At 37.8% G+C, this 20,996-nt stretch overlaps 1 protein-coding gene across 14 annotated transcripts in view; it reads left to right on the forward strand.

Moving 5' to 3' along the window:
- The window catches only part of Pde4dip (myomegalin), a 235,864-nt gene that overhangs the window by 43,620 nt on the left and 171,248 nt on the right, over positions 1–20,996 (forward strand). For all 14 annotated transcript variants that reach the window (XM_046467236.2, XM_046467216.2, XM_046467245.2 and 11 more), the window contains exons 2-3: positions 12,217–12,272; positions 16,567–16,718. In XM_046467236.2, the coding sequence (XP_046323192.1) occupies positions 12,245–12,272; positions 16,567–16,718 (180 nt within the window). In that variant the 5' untranslated portion in view covers positions 12,217–12,244. The remainder of the gene's footprint in view (positions 1–12,216; positions 12,273–16,566; positions 16,719–20,996) is intronic.

A 20,996-nucleotide genomic window follows, 5' to 3' on the forward strand; every position in this document is an offset into this window, starting at 1 on the left:
GACAAGCAGGATCTGATTTTTTTCCCTTGAGTCTTTCTAGCTAAAGCATGGTCTACCTTGAAATGGTTCTGGGCTCTATAAATAGTCACGGACTATTTATAATGAATTTTATAATATAAATAATAACTTGTATTTTAATAACACTTTAATATTCTGTGATACATTTTCCCTTAACCTGTCTTATTATTTCTGGTCCTTTCCTGCTTGTTACATTTTGCAGAAACTTCTTTCTTTTTTGGCTTATCCAGGGCCAGATAGGGAAGAGGTAACCTTCTGTTAGTTTCTTCTCATTGTGTTCAGGGTGACAGGGGTACACAGAAGCAATAATTGGGAAGCATTGATGACAAAGGAAATTAAATAATTTCTAGCATTTCATGCAATTTAAAATTATATTTAATTTCAATTTCATAATTGGTATATTATTATTCATAACATAGGAGAGCAGTTATGTGGAATTACTGTACATTACTTAATAATTCCCTATGCTGAGGCCTGTAGTTCTCCAATTTTTAACTATGATAAACAATTGATAAACATATAAGTGTATAAAGCATTGTCTTCTATGGAATTATTTTTGAATGATAGATATTCAGAAGCAGAATAACTGTGTCAAACATTTCCAGTTCTTTTTTAAAAAAATTTTTTAATCGGTAGATGGACTCAATACCTTTATTTTATTTTTATGTGGTCCTGAGGATTGAACCCAGTGCCTCACACATGCCAGGCAAATGTTCTACCACTGAGCCACAACCCAGCCCAAAACATTTCCAGTTCTTGAAAACATATTGCAAGTTGCTTAGACCTTGTATTCACATCAACAAGGTATTTTTTTCAACTTAAAAATCTTTTTCAAGACCGGAATCCCTTTATTGCAGAGAAAGAAACTGAGACACACTGACATAAAGAGGTGATTCCTGCTTTTTAATTTTTATTCATTTTATTTTTTGGAACCTTTTTATTCCTAGGTGAATCAAGTAACATTCCCAACTTTTACCCTTCTCAAGGGTAAACTGCTTCATTGTTGCTATCAATCTTCATTAGTATTACAAAGTGTTCACTGAAATGATAATAAATTTTTCATCTAAGAAAATAAAAGTATATTTAAGTAACATAAAAATTATGCATATATATTAAGATGTCCATTGCGAGGAAAGAGAAAAAAAATATGTGCTGTATGCTTGTGGAATCATGGGCAAAAGTCAATATATGTTTTTATAGCAGGAAGAAATTTACATTGTGTTCACCAAGTGACAGCATATAAGTTTTAGAACTGAGTTTGTTTTAGAAATATACTTAGATATTTTTAGGTTATTGTCACCATGAGAGCAGCATTATTGCCAGCAGATGTAGGGAGCTTGTTATAGAGTGATGGTCACTCTACTTACACTGAGCTATAATTATGATGTGTGGACCTTAATGTACCGGATGTTCCCACCCATGCACCTAGCCTTGCTTGCTAGGATAACTTTGTTCATCCTTCGAAGTTAGTTTCATCATTACTGCCTTTTGGAATTATTTTTGAATCCTAATTCTGGGTATTTGCTGTATCCTACTCTGTTATAGCTTGTACCTACTAGGTTTATTTGGCATTTTCCATGATCAAAATTTAATGAAAGAATGAACTGTTATTTGTCTCTACATCTTCAGCATCTAACATTGTTTATAGCACTTAGCAGATCCTCTGTATAGATAACATTCCCTTAAAAAAAAAAAAAGATAATATTCCCTGAAAGGCTGATGTGAATATCTGTGGAATTTTTTTCCGTTAATTCCACAGATATTCACATCAGCCTTTTATATATATATATAAAATTGTTTAAGACATATACATCAAGCTCCTTTTATGATTTAGACTTATTAAATACTCAGTATATGACAGGGAATGGCATATAAACCCTTTCTTCAAGGAGCTGATGTTCTAGGGGGGTCCTTAGGCAGGAGCATGTATTGGTGTTATGCCTTGACCTCCAGTTCCTTAACTTGACTTTACTTCAGTTTGCCATAAGCACAGACATCCTTTGTCTCTTCTTTGCACCAGATTCCCTACCTTCAAAATCCTTAACTCTAAAATTATATTCCATGACCACAGATCATTTCCTCCATTTTGCCCTTCTTTCTGAATGTTCAATTTACTGCATCACTTAATTCTGTTCCTCAGCTCCTCCATTTGCTCATGCCCTCCCTACTGAGCGTAGATTCAGGGTCAGCTTTTTGACCCTCAGTGTTCTCAGCACTGCTTTAGAATCTCTGACATGTTTATAATCCCCAACTCTTGGTCTTTTTCGATTGTGTTATCCTCTAGAATCCTATAAGCGTTGTTTTAGTAATTATGAAACCATATGGAGAAAGAAGTCTCTAGGTTCATTCTTTTTAATCTCAGATTGATCTGTAATGCAAGAAATTCTCCTTCTCCTCTCTCCTACCTCTCCCTGCTTCCTTGCTATACCCTTCCTCCCTGGACTTTTCCTTTAAAAACACATTCCTTACAACCTTTAGTTTCAATAGTGTAAATGAAAGCAAATGATCTGTTCAACATCATTTCTTTTTTGTAGAATTCACGTAAGCAAAACTAAAGAATAATTTAAATACCTAAAATCATTTTCAATGTTGTCTTTAGGTGATAACATTTTAAAAATTATTCTGATTTTTCTCTGTAAACCTTTCTCCTTTCTAAAATTTGTATAAGTAGCAGGTAGTTCTTTTAAAGTCACTAAAAATAGATAAAAAGTAAATAAATGATGAAAGATGATGTGAATAAAAAGGTAGAAGGAAATGGGGAAAATCATCTAGTCTACGGTTCTAGATAGATTGAGTCAGTTTTTCACCATACCCCAGTGCCTTGGAACTATTAGTTGTTAGTGGAAACTGAGGACTGCAGAATGCATTGCCAGTACCAAAAGTAAAGAGTAAAAGATACATTCTAGAAGCAGGTGGGGAGACCATACACCACTGGTGAAGTGACAAAACCAAAGTAGATTATTTTCATGTCTCTTTTGAAAAAGTGGTATCTGAGGGTAGATAGAGGGGAATTTATTAGGTATTTGTATGTCTATTGACTTCATTAACCAAAGTGAGAAAAATAATTACAGAAACAGCCTTTATCTTTTTATAGTATTAAGTGATTTCTATGAACCATGATGGAAAGTACCAAGAAAAATAGTTTCCTTTAGGATGAAGACTTATAAACAAAATGAAGACAAAGAAAAAGAAAGGAAAGAAAAAAAAAAGGACCTAAACAGATGGACAATGATGTTGTAGCTCCCTGCAGCTATTTCGAACTAGAGCGATAACTACCTCTCAGAGTTCTGTTTGGTCGTGGTCACTCTCAGTGAATAGTCTGTGTTGAGTGAAGGATGTAATTGCAGCCTGTACAGTAGAAAAGTGGATGTTTCTGGATCAGTGCCAAGTTAGTCCACCCTTAGCATATGGAGGGAAGCTCAAAGGGATGCTCTCTCTGTGCTGAGGGTCTTTGCCAATTCAGCATCCTTGCTTGCAGAAGTTATAATGATAGGTTTTGAGATGAGAAAAAATGATAACCTCACTGTATTTATTATATATAATAGTTCTGTGCTCTGCATCTGTGACTTCTATCCTATTTGCATTTGAATATGTGTTTTTGCAATTCTGGTGCCAAATGGGAGGTATTTGGCAACATTTTGAACATAGAAGATATATTCACTGTCACTCTTGGCAAGAGAAGAAAAGATCTGAGAAGGAGAAGTTTCAGAGCATGTTCATAAATTGTCTTTTCTACTTTGATTGTGTCTGTTTCCATCACCTCTCTTGCCTTTCAGTTTATTCCCGTATCCGTTGGGACAATGACCGTTGTTATCACAGAAGGAGCTCGGGGAAGATGTGAATATTTTAGAGAAATTTAGTTAGAGATGGGGAAGTTTAAAGTAATGGCTGACTCACTTTTTCAGGACAGGACCTATATAAGTAGTCATACCAGCTACTTCCCTTTTAGGATTTTAATTTGTCATATGGCATCTGTAACCTGAATACTCGAAGATTCAAGTGCATGATGTATTCATCAAGGATAAGTTGGTATCCCAAGAAAACAAATTTGTTTTTAATCTAGATCTCCTGTAGATTACCCACCCTTCCTTTCTTCTTGGTTTCTCAGGTGCCATTTCCCTGGACTCAAGGCAGATATGAAGGAGGCTCTCACTATATGTATAGATAAAAATAGGACATATTGGGAAGAAAAAAGGTTTGGAGTCAGGCAGGATACCATTGTCAAATTCAAGCTCTGACACCAACCAGCTGTGTGATCTTGGGCAAATTATTTCATTCATTCAGGCTTCTTGCTTCCTTTTCTGTAAAATAGTGATGACGGTGCCTAATCTTCAGAATTTTATGACGATTGAAGGATTCCTGGACACTGAATAAGTTGTGGAGGTAGCATTGGTGGTGGGTGGTGATGGTTGTCCATAATAATAATGATGGTCATTGATTAGTGTTGAGAAGAATACTAATGTATGAAAACATTTTGAGCTGTAAGGTTATGCATAGGTAGAATAGAAATTATTACCTGTAGGTGTCTTTGTGTTTAATGTGATACTATTTGTGAAATCCTACAATTTACAAATTGTCAGGGCCAGAGAATGACATATATAAAAAATAGTAGGCCAAAGTTCTTTTCCTTCTAACCCTTTTTATGTGCCAAGATTGGGTGAGGATATAATTTTAGGGATGTGAAAAATGGACCTTTGAAAGATTTCTTTCATTTGAATGAAAATTTAGCAACTCACAACAGATGAGTTTTTTAAATTTTATTTTATTTATGTATTTTATTGGTTGCTCAAAACATTACAGCAGAATACAACAGACACTAGTATGGTAGTATGTATAAAGATGGACCTTTATTTTATTCATGTATTTATATGCAGTGCTGAGAATCGAACCCAGTGCCTCACACATGATAGGCAGGTGCTCTACCACTGAGCTACAACCCCAGCCCCTCACCTGCATTTTCTTCCACTCCAAACCCTCAGCCTTTTTACTTCTCCAGGTTCTTTTCTGGTCTGTACCTATAGGTGTCTTTGTAGTAGTGCAAATCTTAGTCCTGACTTTTTTTTTTTTTTTTTTTCAGTTTAGTGGGGGAAATCCTTGTTTTATTATTTGGCCTCCCCTTTTTCTCTTAGAGATAGCAGTCTCTCTCTGCCCCTTCCCCGTTTAATAACCGCCATTTAAAGGAATCACCGCTCCCCTCCCTGCATATTGTCCCATGGCAGGGAAATCCTTTCCTGGAGCCAAGAGAAGTATAGGAGGCAGCAAGGCCACTGCACTGATGGCAAGGGCAGCTTTTACTCCACACATGGTGGCAGGGAGTCGGGCGCTGGCAACGGCTGCATGGTTTCTATTGTTTCCCGGCCATCCCCCTAACCCTCTTCGGTTTTGCTCCTCCATTGAGACCACTCCTGACTCTTTCTTCGGACATTATTATTAAATCACTTTTGGGGTTTGTGTTATATTTCTATCACTGTATCATACACTTCAGATAAATGAACTTAAAAGGTAGAAAAGTGTATTTGGATCACAGTTTCAAGAACCTCTGCAACTTTAAACATTCTCCTTCTCTAACCAAAATTGCCAAGTTTTTCTTTTTGAGCTGCTTTCAGCTCTCAATTCTCACTGTAAATTTGGCTCAAAGAGCCAGCAATACTCATACTAGCCTGAATATGGTGTTGCCTTGAAATTTCCTCCATCAGATTAATTAATCCATTACCTTTAAACTCAGCCTAGCACAAAAGTCTCAGGTAATGGGTAAAATGTAGACAAATTGATGAATTCTTTTTCTTTTTCTTCTCTTTTCTTTCTTTCTTTTTCTCCCAGAACATAACATAGGTAGCCTCTAGTCCACTTCCTTGTAGAATCTCCATTTCATTCTGGAACCTCATGAGCAAAGAGCCTTTACTGTCCACATTTCTATCAGCATTCTGAGTTGAAGCTCTTACCAGAAACAATCATTAATTAAGCTCCACTTACTGCATTCTAGACTTTTCCTAACCTGCCTCTCCAAACTTTTCCAAATTTGTCCTACAAACCAATTCCATCAGCTTCTGAACCCATATGGTCAGGTTTAGTCATAGCAACCTCCCTACTCCTATTACCAATTTTCTGTGTTAGCTTTTTGCTGCTGTGACAAATACCTGAGATAAACAAAAGAAAAGGTTCATTTTGGCTCACTTTCAAAAGTTTCAGTCCATGCTTTCTTGGCCCTGTGACTTTGGGCCTGTGGCAACACAGTACATCTTGGCAGAAGCACATAGTGGAGGAAAACTGCTCACCTCATGCTGGTTGGGAAGGAGAGGGCAGGGGTTGGGGAGATACAGAGACAGACAGACAGACAGACAGAGACAGAAGGGACTGAAGTCTCAGTACTTCATTCAGCAACTTGCTCCCAGTGACCTAACTTCCTTCCATTAGGCTCCAACTCCTACCAATTCTACCATCTCCTGGTAGTATCACAGGCTAGTGATCAAGCCTTTAGCACATGGGCTTTGGGGGGCATTTAAGATCTAAACCATAACATTGTTTTAAGTAGTTAGATGACCATTCAGACCTGGGGAGCAAAATGAAAGCACTGAACACAGCCTTCATTATCCTGTTTTTGTCATGTTTCCTGAAAAACCAGACATAGTATTCTCTGTTTTCTGGAGATTTCCTACAATCTCTACCTGCCAGGCCAAAATTATCTCACTTATGTTCTGAAATCATTGTTAAATCTGATATTGTCTCTTTGAATCATGTATCTGCCTCCCACAATAGATAGATTGTGAGTACTTTTATGACAGGATATATGTATTTGTATTTCCAGGGCCTGCTATGTAAACAACATCTCAATAAATATTTGTGAAATGGAATTTAAAAATCTATAAATGAAAATGAATTCTACTGTCATGTATAAACAATTAGAACAAATAAAAAATTAAAAATCTATAAATGGCACTCAGTTCCATAACTTTTGCTCTAAGTACTGCTTAGAGCAAATAATAATAAATAGCATGTTGTTTTTCTTCTTCTGAGTTTTTGTTTATTATAAGAGAACTATATCAAAAGAAACTGGAAAGATACAAAATGCCTCCAGGAGCTAGCCTTTGTTCCCAGACTTGAAGATGCTAAGTGATGATGATGGCAAGTGATGAAGTGAAGCCTAAACAACCTAAGTGTGTGTGATTGGCTTAGGGAGGGCACCCACTTTGGGAGTTTGCACACCCATATGGGGAGAAATAACTGGGTTAATTATTTTGAGACTAAAGAGAAGAAAGCAGTGGAGACTAGACATAATCAGCACTTTAGAAATGGTTTTATGATCCAGGCTGGGGTTGTGGCTCAGTGGTAGAATGCTCGCCTACCATGTGCGAGGCCCTGAGTTCGATCCTTGTCACCACATATAAATAAAGGTATTGTGTGCAGCTATAACTAAAAAGTAAATAAATATTTAAAAAAGAAATGGTTTTATAGTCATTTTGTTTCTGAGATAGAACTATCTCATATAATTCAGAGACTCGTTACAGAGCCTGATTTGTAATGGTGACTGCTACTTTCTCATGGTTGTGAATAACATGATGTGTGCCTCCTCTTAGTCCATAAATTAAGCAGGCCAAAATATGACAATGACACCAAATATGCAAGAAGGTCTTATACCTGACTTATAGAAAATATTTCACTGCAGGTTCTGTTGTGGTGTTCCTCTTTGCTAAGGAAGAAGGAGCTCAACTCCCTACCTACTGCCACTACCAAAGTTATGAGAGATCAGACTAGTGGGACTAGGGAGATACTCAGATCTTAAAGGAGCTATATTACTAGCTGTTTCAAGCCAAGCAAAATTGATTGCCTTGGATATTCCTTGCCATAAATGAAACTAACATTCTTTTAAAATTACAGAAAGGAGCCATGTGGTGGCACAAGCCTGTAATTCCGGAGGCTTGGAAGGCTAAGACTTGAGGATCGAGAGTTCAAAGCCAGTCTCAGTATAAATGAAGCACTAAGTAACTCAGTGAGACACTGTCTCTAAATAAAATAGGGCTGGGCATGTGATTCAGTGGCCCAGTGCCCCTGAGTTAAATCCCAGGTTACCCTCCCCCTCAAATTACTGGAAGGAATCATCACGCACAGTTTGACAGTATCAGAATATCAGTGGGTAGCAGAAGGCTTTCAGAGAGGAGCAATTATTTTTCTGATCATTCCCAACCTAATCACCCTGGAATACATTAGGAAAAGATAATGTGATATTAAATTTTGAAGTATTGATTCTAATATCTTAAAAGCTACTTATCAGCTAGTCAAGAAAATATGGGGTTGTATAGTATGCAGAAATCAAAAAATGAACAGCTTGTGGGTATGTTGTGCTTGGAAAATGTTTGGTTCTTCCAATTAAGCACAATAGTGTCTTGGTAAGAACATTCATTTGTATGAGTTTAGTGAAATTGGTATTAGTATTAACAGATTGATGAGGTAGGGAGAATGAGAAAGATAACACTTATTCCTCATTTATACAAGGAAAGCAAAATTGAAAGTCAAAGCATCTTGGGGAAGAGGTTATATATGGACATGTATGTAAGAAAGCTGTAAGGTCCTAGACCATGAAAAAAAAGAAAAAGGGGCAAGCTATATGGACATGCTATCTGAACATGAGTTATTTATGGACTGATTTTGTTAAGAAAAGCTAGAAACACTTGACTTTGAGAAAGAGTATGCAATTTTTGTTCTGGACTTAGGTAATATGGAAGAATTTACCAACATATCTTGCTGTTTTGGGGGGGGGCACTGGATGTGGGAAAATTTGGAGTCTGTTTCTACCATACCCCAAATTCTCTTTGCACTTTGGTTTATCAGATGTTGTCATAAATTGCAATCCCCTAGGTATGTGCTCTGTGTTTCTTCACTTATGAACCCCTTCCCTTGGGGGCATCAAATTCCTTCCCAACCTTTTGCAGCAGCTGAGTGACCCCCACTGCCTGGCAATAAGAGAGGGAACTTGAGCTGTTAATAGAGCTAAAGTGGTTTTTAAAAAATCTCCTGAGAGATTACAAGTATGCCTTTTAACTCAGTGCTTGTCTAAAGTAACCTCTCTGTCCTTCCAGTTATTAAGTCACACTAGACAGGCAGCAAGCTCAGAATGGCTGTTGGTGGGGAGAAGGTGAGGTATCTGGGAGGGCTGATCCTCATTGCCTTGTTATAACTTGCTCTGATCTGTAATATGGGATCTGCAGACAATGAGGACTAAGTGAGATCATGTCTGGAAAGTAGCCCAGATCCTTAGAAAGTATTAAAATGGGTTTTCTGGTTAAGTATCTATTAGACTAGAATTGCGTACTGCCATTACTACAAGGACCTTAGAAATTCATGTCCTTCTTTTACAAATATTTGAGGAAACTGGAGCCCAGATAGGTAAAACTAGTTAGTAGCTTGTCACCACAAACTAATGAATTGTGTGTTGAAGCAAATAAGTTTCTTAAGATTATGTCTTAAAACATGATCAAATTCTGTCCACATTTGGTCTGTACTTATAGCCTTAGAAGTCTGCAGAGAGCTTGTTGGGCACCGTAAGTAAGTGAGCAAGCTGGAACTGCCAGGACAGGGAGTGGCAGGGACTGTAGCAAACCAGAAAACATGCCTTTTTTGTGTAAAGGAGACAAGTTGTCTCTGAATATGCAGACGGAGTGTTTTGGGACCCTCTCATTTTCTAAGGGAAATTAGAATTGGCTTCACCTGGCATGAACTAAATAAAACATGTTGGATGGGCTGAATTTGGCCTGAGGTTGACCTTGTTCCCAAAGATATCAGATGCATGTTCACCTTTGTGGATGCTCAGTGATTAACAACAGCTAAGTATAAGTTTTTCCTCTACATCAAGACATTGTTTTTGATGAATAGTTTTGACATCCTTCCCCTGCTTTACCTCAACAGAGGGAAATCCATAACCAGTATACTCCTCTCATGTTCTTTACTGTCAGGGAAACTTTTTAATGAGAAGGAGAAAGGAAAGGTATAGGACTGGAAAGAATCACAAGCTGCTGATCTACTTTTGATTAAAGAAGAATTAATAGTTGTGTTCAGTCCAGTGTGTCCTGTCAGTACTTACTTTTTTTTAAGGGGCATCCAGGAAATTTAAAAAATGTTTTTATTAGTGGAGTATAGTTATATATAATAGTGTAGTTCATTTTGACATAATCATACATGCATGGACTGCCTGGTACTTTCACGTCCATCTGGGACTTAACAGTGAAGATTTATGCCAAGATCCAGTCCTGAGACAGGGAAGAAAGAACACTAACTTCCAAACAAATACTAGATTCTTCTCTGTCACTGTGCAAATATCATCTGCCCTTTAAAAAGAGAAGCCTTCTAAGTCTCTGTCTACAGAATTCTTTTTAGCTATGACTGACTGGGAGTACCCAAAAGCTTTAAAAAATAAGCTAAATGTCAAAAACATTTCTCTGTAGAATTACTGCAGTCATCTCAGTTTCTTCCTTACCCACCCACCCAGTCTGTTGTCAAAACAGTAATCAGCCATCTTAAAACATTGGTCATTGGGTTCATGTCTCTCTTTGATTTACAAGACTCTAGTTGCTAAGGGCCTCTCAATGTCCTGAAAGGCTTTATATAGTTGGTGCCCCCTGCACAGCCCTCCCATTACATCACTGACCTCACCTCCTTCTACTGCTCAGCTATGTTGACCTCCTTACTGCTCTGTACACTCTAGAATGCTTCCTCCTAGGAGTCTTTGAATTTGATGTTGTCAGTTTAGAAGACTCTTTCCCCAGATACTCCATACTTATTCTGTTGCTTCTCAGAGAAGCCTTGTATACTAAAAATTCTAATCTCCTCTGCCTCTTCTAAGCCCTGAATTTCCTATCCATACTCCCTATTTCCCTTCTCTCTCCTTCTTCCTTTCTTCCTTTCCCCCCTTTCTTTCTTCCTCCCCTCCCCATCTATCTTTCTTTCTGGTACTAGGGATTGAATCCAGTGGTGCTCCACTACTGAACTACATCCCTAGTCCTTTTTATTTTGAGATAGGGTGTCACTAAGTTGCCAAGGCTGGTCTTGAACTTCCAATCCTCCTGCCTCAGCCTCCCAAGTCACTGGGATTGCAGGTGTGTGCAACCATTCCTAGCTTCAAATGGGAATCAACAATTTTATTTATTTATTTGTTTGTTTGTTTATTTATATTTTGTAATGCCCTCCAACATGGTAGGCAAGCACTGTACCACTAAGCTCCTTTCCCAGCCTCTCTCCCCCTTTTTTTTATAAATAGTTATGATAGTTGTCCCCAACTGCTATGGCACATTTTACTTACTTGTATTTCCTTATTTTAAGTTCCATGAGTGTAGGAGGTTTGTCTGTCTTGTTCACTGCTACGTTGGTAGAGCTTAAGACGGAACTGAGGAGCACAGTAGATGCTTGACAAGTATTTGTGGGATGCATTTTGAAGATTTTTAAGTTAAGGATGGTGGTGTTTGCTGAGCTTGGCCAATAAACCTCTTGCTACTGGATCGTGGTGTAACTAGCATTTCCATGAATAGATTTTGTCTCTTTTTCAAGTTTTCTGTGTCAATTCTACCTCCTAAACATATCTTGGATTTTTTTTGACTTTTCTGTATCTCCACTGTTTTTACCTTAGTTAAAACCATCACGAGCTCTTACTTGGAATATAGCCTTTCACTGTCTTCTTTTGCCCACTCCAGACAGTCTCACTCAGTAGCCAGATGAGCTATCTAAAATCTAAATCTCTGGTCCTTTGGCATTCATTCCCTAGTTTGAAATCCTTCAGTGATTTCTCCTCCCACTCACATAAACCTCAATATCCTTAACCTATCCCACAGGGCTCTGTGTGGTCTGGTGACAACAATGACTTTCTCTGTTCCTCTAATAGGCCAAGGTCCTTCCTTTTTGACTTAGGATCTTTGCTGTTTTCTCCCTTTCCTTTGTTGTTTGCCCCCTTCTTAATCTGGTTGACATTCCCCTTTTCTGGAAATGTCCTTTCTCCGAGTCCTTATCCTAGTTAAGTTCCCTTTATTTGCCACAATGGTAATGAATACTTGCAAAATTATTTGTTTAATGGCTGGCTGTATGTGTAGCTAGAGCTTAATGAATATTTTTTTGTGGAGCAATGAATGAAAACAGCACATAGATGTTGTGTCCCCCAGGGACTGGGGGCCTTTTGAAATGGTATCTTATTAATTAATGAAATGTTTCTCTCCACAGAGATTATTTCACAGACGATGATGGAGAGATGGTACCCAGGACAAATAATGCAGCAGGTAAGGATGCCATGGACTTTGTCTTATTATATTCTTTTTATTTATTTTTATTTTTATTTTTTAGTTGTGGTTGGACACAATACCTTTATTTTATTTATTTATTTTTATGTCTTGCTGAGGATCAAACCCAGTGCCTCGCATGTGCTAGGTGAGACCCGAGCCTTGTTACATTCTTGGTTTCCTGTTAATCATCATTATTTTGAATTTGGGGTCTTTTAAGTTCATTATGACAGACTCCTCAGATTTCTGTGAAGTTCCAAATTTGCACATACCACTGCAGCAGTGGGAATTATATAATCTCCACTGGGGAATTATGTACTGCATAAAATTATATGTGCTAGGAAGCAGCACAATGCAGTAAATCATAATTGAAATACTTATGTGAATGCTTTGCACTTTTAATGATTCTATAATTGCCAGATTAAAGTCACTTGTAAAATGATTAAAATAAATTCTGCCACTAAAAGGAAATCTCTACCCTAATACACCATTAAAATGGCTATAATAATATTGTCAATCTTGGGGATAAGATTAAATGACAAAAAGCCCTTGGTATAGAGGCTGTCAAGGAACAAGCACTCTGTAAATCTTATTATTGTTATTAAAGTAGTCATAACAATAGCACAATCATTACTGCTGTAATGTTAGCCAGAGATCTACTTGAATTATCAAACCAAAGTGAGAGACAGCTCTGTCTTTGGGGACCATTTTTCTCAAAACCTTACTCCATATTGAGGGTTTTACTTACTTGTTAAGTGATTGGCCTTTTGCATAGTAGCCTTGAAGCATTGATGGTTCGCGTGTATCACATGGAATGAAGGTTTAATTGGAACCAAGTAAGGATTTGAGAGTTACTTAAAATTAGTATTTGAACCTGTGTATGTTAAATTCAGAAATTCCAAAGGTTATAATACTCAACGTACCAGGCAAGGTTAGCAGCTATTGACAATGCCCTTAATAAGGACAGGGCTCTCTAAAGACACACTTAATACTGTGTTAATTTTATAAAAATTTAAAGACACTGCACAGTATTCAGTGTTGAAACAAATCATTTAGTCTTAAGTTTCAGAATTCTTTTTACAGTCAGTGATTTAAATACTTTAGGGCAAGGAAAAAACTGTCCTGGAACCACTTTATTGAACATCATCATTTTCTTCATCGTCTTTCTCTTCACCAGCATCTTTTGGATCCTTCTTTTTCCTTTTGTTCCTTTTCTTTTTCGACCTCAAAAAATCCCACCCCGCATCAGACTGTCTTTTGTCCCAGAATATAGAAAAAGCCTTTTTATATTTTCCTTTATCTTAAAATCTGTACTTCCCTTAAGGCTGTATATTATCTGCAACAATTACTCCTGTTTCTTTTAGTTTCCTGACATCACTAATAGATAGGCCAGAATGTGACTTGCAGTGGGGTTGGGGGCAATTTTCAGAATAAAACAAGAAAAAGGCTGAAGGAGATCTCTTTGGTGCATGGGGCCCTTAAAGCTCTCTCTTTCCCCCTGCCCTTTTGCAAGGGGGAATATATGTTTTAATTTCTCCATCAAAATTGACCTTGTTCAACTTTATTTTATCTTCAAAATTTTTCTTTCTCTTTAGCAGACAAGAATTTCCATCTTTTTTGAGCATTTTTAAAAATTATGAGATTGACTGAAGCACGTGGATGCTTTTTCTTGTGCTCTATGTTAGTCAACTTTTTGTCACTACGGCAAAATACCTAAGAAAATCAACTTGAAAGGAGTAAAGATTTATTTTGGCTTACAGTTTCATTTCATAGTTGCTTGGCTGTATTGCTTTTGGGCCTGTGATGAGAGTACATTGTGGCAGGAGTACATAGTGGAGGAAATCAGTTCACCTCATGGTGGCAGAGAAACGAAGAGAGAGGGAAAGGGGCCAGGGCCCCCAAAAATCTCCTTTGAGGGCATGCCTCCAATGATCTAACATCCTTTCACTAGGCCCCACATTCTAAAAGTTCCACCACTTCCCATTAGTACCATAGGCTGATGGCCAAGCCTTTAGCATCTGAGCATTTGGGTGACATTTAAGATCCAAACCAGAACATGCTCCTTCTGCCAAGTTTGCAAAAAGAAAGAGAGAGGGAAGGAGAGAAGGAAAAAGAAAAAGAGCATATAGTGAGATTTTGCTTCTTTTTCCTTAGGACCCCTTTTGCCCCTGTGTCTAGCTAATTTTTCATTGAGATGTAGGGTGATCAGGGCCTGTTTGTTCTCACTTGCTCTGATGCTATCTGTAGAACTCAATGTATTGCCATAGCTTTTATTCTTTCTAATGTAAAAAAAAAAATAATTCAGTAATAAATGCTCATTTTTCTCTCCTCTCAGCCAAGAAACGATATATTTTCTATGTCTTTTATCTTTCACCATAACCCCAGCCCTCCCTGAGTCTCAGTTCCTCTTGTGTTCCATGCTAGACCAAGACCCTTATTTTTTCACAGTGTCACTGCTCAGAACCAGGCATAGGGTTCACAGGCCCTCCAAGAACAATACTTCTGTTGATTAATGGAATGGTTGAAATTTGACCCCTTTGTCTCATTCCTCCTGAGTCTTAACACAGTATTAGCATACTGCTAAGAGAGATGGGTGGAAAGAACATGGGATTGGTTTTGGGCAAGCAAACTTTCTGATCCTTTATTTACTCAGGAGTAAAATGAATTCAGTAATCACATTGGTCTATTTCACTAGTTGCTGTGACTCTATAAATGCATTAATTCATGCGAAATTATTTTGTAACCTATAGTGCTGTATGAAGATATTGGTTGCTACAATTATTATTCCTAAATAGTATCCTGAAAAATTCTCTTGCAGAGATTTGTAGAAATACTTCTTAGCTAGTAGCTTTTTTCTTTCCTTTTTTAAAAAGTTAAATTTTTTTTTCACAATACCTTTATGCTATTTTTTTTTTATTTTAAATGATGCTGAGGATTGAACCCAGGGCCTCATATGTACTAGGCAAGCACTCTACTGCTGAACTATAGCCCCAGCCCTTTTCTTAAAGACTAGTTTGGTTATTTTTTGTCATGTAACAAACTACCCCAAACTTAGTGGCTTGAAACAGGAATGGGTCATGCAGATGCGGTGTATCTGTAATCTCAGTGACTTGGGAGGCTGAGGCAGGAGAATCTCAAGTTTAAAGCCAGCCTCAGCAATTTATAGAGGCCCTTAACAACTTGGTAACACCCTTTCTCAAAGTAAAAAATAGAAAGGGCTGGGGTGTTGCTCAATGGTTAAGCACCCCTGGGTTTAATCCTGGGTACCAAAAAAAAAAAAAAGAAAAAAAAAGAAAAAGAAAAAGAAAAGAAAAGAAAGAAAGAAAAGATTGTCAGCAGGGCTGGGATTGTAGCTCAGTGGTAGAGCACTTGCCTCGCACGTGTGAGGCCCTGGGTTCCATCCTCAGCACCACATAAAAATAAATAAATAAAAATAAAGATATTAAAAAAATATTGTCAGCAAACTTCAGCCCATAGACCAATATCCATTTTTTTGTAAATAAAATTTCAGTCACCTAGTCCTGCTTAATTCACTTATGTATTTTCTGTGTCTGCTTTGAGCTACATGGGCAGAACTGAGTAGTTATGACAGAGACTGTGAAGCCCATAAGCCTAAAATCCTATCTGGCCCTTTAAGAATAGGTTTGCTTACCCTTGGCTTAAAACAATACTGTATTATTTCTCACAGTTCTCTGTTGGCAAACTGGGCATTTTTTTTTTCTGCTGGTCTCATGTGGGATCACTGAAATGACTAATCTAACAGCTTGCCTGGGCCTGAGGGTCCAAGATACCCTTGCTCACATGTCTGGCATTTGGTGACTGGGTATCAGCTGGGCATCTTAATTTCCTGGAACGTGGTCTTTCCTTTTCTAGTAGGTAAACTGGGCTTTATAGCACTGTGGTCTTGAGGTGCTAAAAAGGCAAGAGCAGAAAAAAGCTTCTTACTGTGAATCATAGTTTCTGGGATTCATACAATATCATTTTCATCATGTTTTGTTACTCAGAGCAAATCACTGGGCCACCCCAGATTTGAGGGCTGGAGAAATAGATTCTACTTAATTGGAGGAGTAGGAACACCATATTGCAAAGGAGCATGAACACAAACCATGTAGTTTTTTCTACTAAGAACCATTATTAATATGATCTACCTCAGGCTACTTTATATGAATTCTTTCTATGTGGTCCAGAATTGAAATGCATTTTGTGGAAACCGTAATCTTCTGAAATGTGCCACTTAGAATGATCAAGGTGCCTTTATTATATAAATTTCATTGTTGTTCTTTTTCACTGACAGCTTTTCTTAGTGACACTAAAGATAGAGGCCCACCAGTGCAGTCACAGACTTGGAGAAATGGTGAAAAGGTCCCCTTTGGGCAGACACATTTCTTGAGAGCATTTGAGAAGCCCCCTCAGGTGCAGACCCAGGCTCTTCGAGACTTTGAGAAGGTAAGTCACACGATGGATAGCTCTAATCCCAATTAAAAACAGTATGATGGAATAGTGATGTCTTATAAAAATATGATGTGTACATTAGTTGGGGTTATAAGCATAGTCATCATAATGGTGTTTGAAGAGCCTATGTCCCATAAGCATATGCTCTGTTAGCTGTGTGCTGGTGGCTGTGGTTTATGGATATTTGCCTGTACCAATAAATTTTTGTTTTACCGTTTGTGTTTTTTTTAAGTGTTTATTTTTTAGTGGTAGTTGGACACATACCTTTATTCTATTTATTTATTTTTATGTGATGCTGAAAATTGTACCTAGGACCTCACACGTGCGAGGTGAGTGCTTTACCACTGAGCCACAACCCCAGCCCCACCATTTGTGTTCTTGTTTACTTCTCAGATGAAGTCAGGAAGTTTAAGTAGCACCCTGAGATTCTGTAGCTGCGACATAATAAGCCCAGAAGTCCTAGTCCAGTCAGCTAGCATTATATTCTCTATTACTGTCTGGGACCATTCCAGAGATCTGAGTATTGTTTGCTCTATGAGGTTTCTCAGAACCATTTGCATCTCATCAAGCATCTAGCCATGTTGCTTGATATTCCTTGCTTGTCCTTAGATTTGGTTAAGAAGCAATGACTGATAGTGTAATATAGACCCCCAGCTCTCCTGGAGCTGGGTTGATCCCAGGAAATCTATACAATAGGACCTGTCTGCTGGGATCATAGGGCCCAGAAAGAGGCACCCATAAAGTCTTTTACCCATGTTCTAAAAAAAGAAACAGCTCTTTGGTGCCCTCTGGGGGTTACCCAGTGGGCAGGCCTCACATGAGTACTGCGTAATTAGATCCTTAGATCCTGTGGTTTTCTTTCACTCTGGAATTGATCACTTTGGTCATAAAACAATAAAACTCCATTTTTCAAAAAAGTTTTGTGTTGAAATGGTTTATCCTGTCTTTTCTCATCTTGTAGTTATAAACGTTTTTCTGGGACTTCAATTATTTGTACTAGATACTGCCATGGCAGTAATGTTCCATATAACATGTTCTTAGGAATTGAACAACTTACTCTTGGTCTTCTTGATCAGAGTTGTTTGTCATGGACACTGATTTTTTTTAAAAATCAAAGAATTCTTAGGAATATTAAGTGACTTTAAAGACTGGGCCTCTGAAAGCTGTGTGTCTGGTTGTGGGAGTGGGGTAGTAACTCAGGCCCCTCCTTTTCCCCCACCTTTTGGATCTGCTACTGAAGAAGGGCTGAGAACTCCTTGTTTGGGGAGCCTTGACAGGCAGTCTTCCCATGTGTTCCTTGTGGCTGAGAAGTGACTGGGAACATAGACATGATGGGTGTTGCCTCCACTGAAAGTTTGAATGGCTGGATGCTGTGGGGCTGAGCAGGGCTTAGCTGACTTTCAGATATAAAGTCCTGAGTCCTTTTATCTTAGAGTTCAAGTCTAATATCATGGATTTGTCCTTATTTCTTAATTTGGGGAATCACTGACAGAAACCAAGTTAGGATGCAGAGAAAAGGCCAATGACAGATAGTTAAATCTCTCTCCTCTGTACATCAAGTAATAAGTAAAAAACAATGAGACTAAAACACTTCTTTGTCAGAAACTCATTGCCAGTCCACCATGCTGTGTTGTGCTCATGTATGTGTTCATTCTTATATTCATTCATTTAGTAGATTATGAGGGGCAGTACCTCCATGAGAGGACTTGAAAATTGGAGGAAACCTTAGTTAGAAAAAATATAGGAAGGGTCAGGTTACATTCCAATGTTCCATCCTTAAAATGACAGAATACCATGACATTTTCTGTAAGATTTTAACTGTGCATTCTGGAGTCTTGGGAGGAAGGATGGGTGATTGTACTGTAAGACAGGAAGTAACATGTTAAAGGTTTTGTGTCAGAAAAGGGTTGATTCCTCCACAGCTTGAAGAAGATGTCAAAGGAATGCAATCTGAGATGAGCAGCCAGGAATCTGTATTTCATCTATTCTTATTTAATCTGTCCATGCAACAAATGTTTGATCACTTTAAGAAATTATTCCTGCCCTTCAAATAGGTACTGTTTATTAGGAATTTCAGACATTATGTAACTTAAAGGTGCTGTCATGGAGATAAGAACACTGTACTCTGAAATTTGGGAGAACATATCTAATTTTATTAAAGGAATGGTGAAGGGCCTTCTACCAGTGATTATCTCTTATGGCTATACAGTGAAGGAGGTTTCCAAAATTGTGTTATATTTTGCTAGTCAGAGAGAGAGAGAGAGTGCAATACTCTAGACAGTGAGGACATTTTTGGAGAAGAAAGATATACTCTTGAGTGAGCCAGTGAGAGACTGGATTATAGGGAGATAAGAAAGGAGAGCTTAAACAAGGAGAGAAGTAAAAAAATTAATGCATCAGTAAAATAAATACTTGCTGCTATAGGAAATTTGGGAAAATGCCTTTGATTCCAGAGTAAAAAGTTATAGACTAAAAGAGAAAAAACGGATACATTATGTAACCAAAACATAATTGGTCAGTTAATAAGCGAAAATGATAAGGGACAGTTATGTCAATGCAGGGGAAAGGGATAAGAAGGGCAAAACTTTGAAGATATGATGGTTTCTCTTTCCTTCTCTACCCTCAGTGAACAGCAGGAGTGGGGTGAAGAATGATGGGGAGGGAAGGAAGAGCAATGCTTTGGGCCCTGCTTTGATTCACCTTTCTAGGTGTCAGTTAAATTCTAACTCCCAGCTGTATTTGTCAGGTTGAGACCAATAGATGGTATTGCACAGGATAAAAGGAGAGTATCACTTAGCATATAGTCTTCATTTGTGTCTTTGAATGTGTGAGTGATTTAATTAATTTTAAAGCCTTGTCAGCTTTGTTATAAAGAGTTTGCACTGATAAAGGGATCTCTTTTCTTTCTAGATCTGTATATTAGATCAGTGGGTTATATGCTTAAGTTGCCTTAGTTTGTCTTTATAAGACTTGAAACAAGCATCATTGTCCTCGTTTTTCAAAAGAGAACCAGGGCTCACAGAAACTGTGACTTTTTCTGGGTTCTAGAGTTTATTATATATCACAATCATCAATCCTGACAGATTATTAAGTCAGATATAAATTTAAAAGTTGAGTATAGTGGTGCATGTCTTTATTACCAGCCACTTAGGAGGCTGAGGCAAGAGGATTGCAAATTTGAGGGCAACTCAGTAACTTAGTGAAACCCTGTCTCAAAAGAAAAAAAAAAGGCTGGGGCCATAGCTCAGTGGTAGAGAGCTCTACTGAGCTCAACCCCAGGACTATAAAAAAAGACTTAATTTTTATATACAAATGGACATGGTCAATAGTTGAGAAAAAAAAAAATCCTTGTATGCTAAGGAATGGTCATAGCACCCACCCCAGCTCCTGCATCTAGTGATCACTTTCTACATGTCAGGTAGTGTTCAAAGTATGTGATAGTGTTACTTCATTTAATATTTACAATAACTCTGTGGAAAAGGCATTACAATTATCCCCATTTACAAACAAGGAACTACAGGCACAAAGAATAACAAAGAAATTTGTCTGATGTTTCATGACACGAGCCTGAAAATAATACCTGTCCCTTGTTCCACCTAAAATAATGAGTTTTTCGAGGCAGCGGGGAGCTCACTTGGTGAAGTATGGTGCTAATGAAGGTGTTGGCTCATCTGGAAAAGGAATCATAAGCTCCTTCTATGGAGAGTGATGTAGATGAGAATTCTACCAGAGTTCTCTAGGTAAACTGTAAATCCACTTTTAGTGCTCAGTTTTCTCTCTCACAGAAAACTCCATTAATTACTCCATTATTCTGACCTACTTGTAATTCAAAGCTGTTTTATACTTCCATGTCTTTGTTACTACTGGAAAACCTTCTCTCATACTTCCCCTCGTTAAAGCCTTCTCACTCTTTGAGTTTCAGCTCTAGTGTCCCCTGCTTTTTTTAGGATGCTTTCTGTAACACTCTAATCATAGAATATATACCCAGACTATAAGCTTATTGAGGATAGAGAACACCTCTTGCTTATTCTTTTCTATTCTCTAGAATCTGGCATAATTTAGTTTGTAATAAGCACTCAGTAAATGTTCATCGATTAAACTTATCGGAAAGTTCTGAAGATTGGGTATTCCACTGGATTTGTATTTCTCTTGCCACTACTTGGTATTCACAATAAGTGAATGGTTCTAAAGTGGGTATTGGTGGTAGAATGGAAAACCAAGAAATGTACATTTATTTCATTGAAATAATATTTCACAGAACTTATTAAGAGG

This window comes from Marmota monax, unplaced genomic scaffold (assembly GCF_021218885.2).
Source record: "Marmota monax isolate L192 unplaced genomic scaffold, Marmota_monax_Labrador192_F-V1.1 WCK01_AAM20220418_F8-fsc00181, whole genome shotgun sequence".
Taxonomy (NCBI): domain Eukaryota; kingdom Metazoa; phylum Chordata; class Mammalia; order Rodentia; family Sciuridae; genus Marmota; species Marmota monax.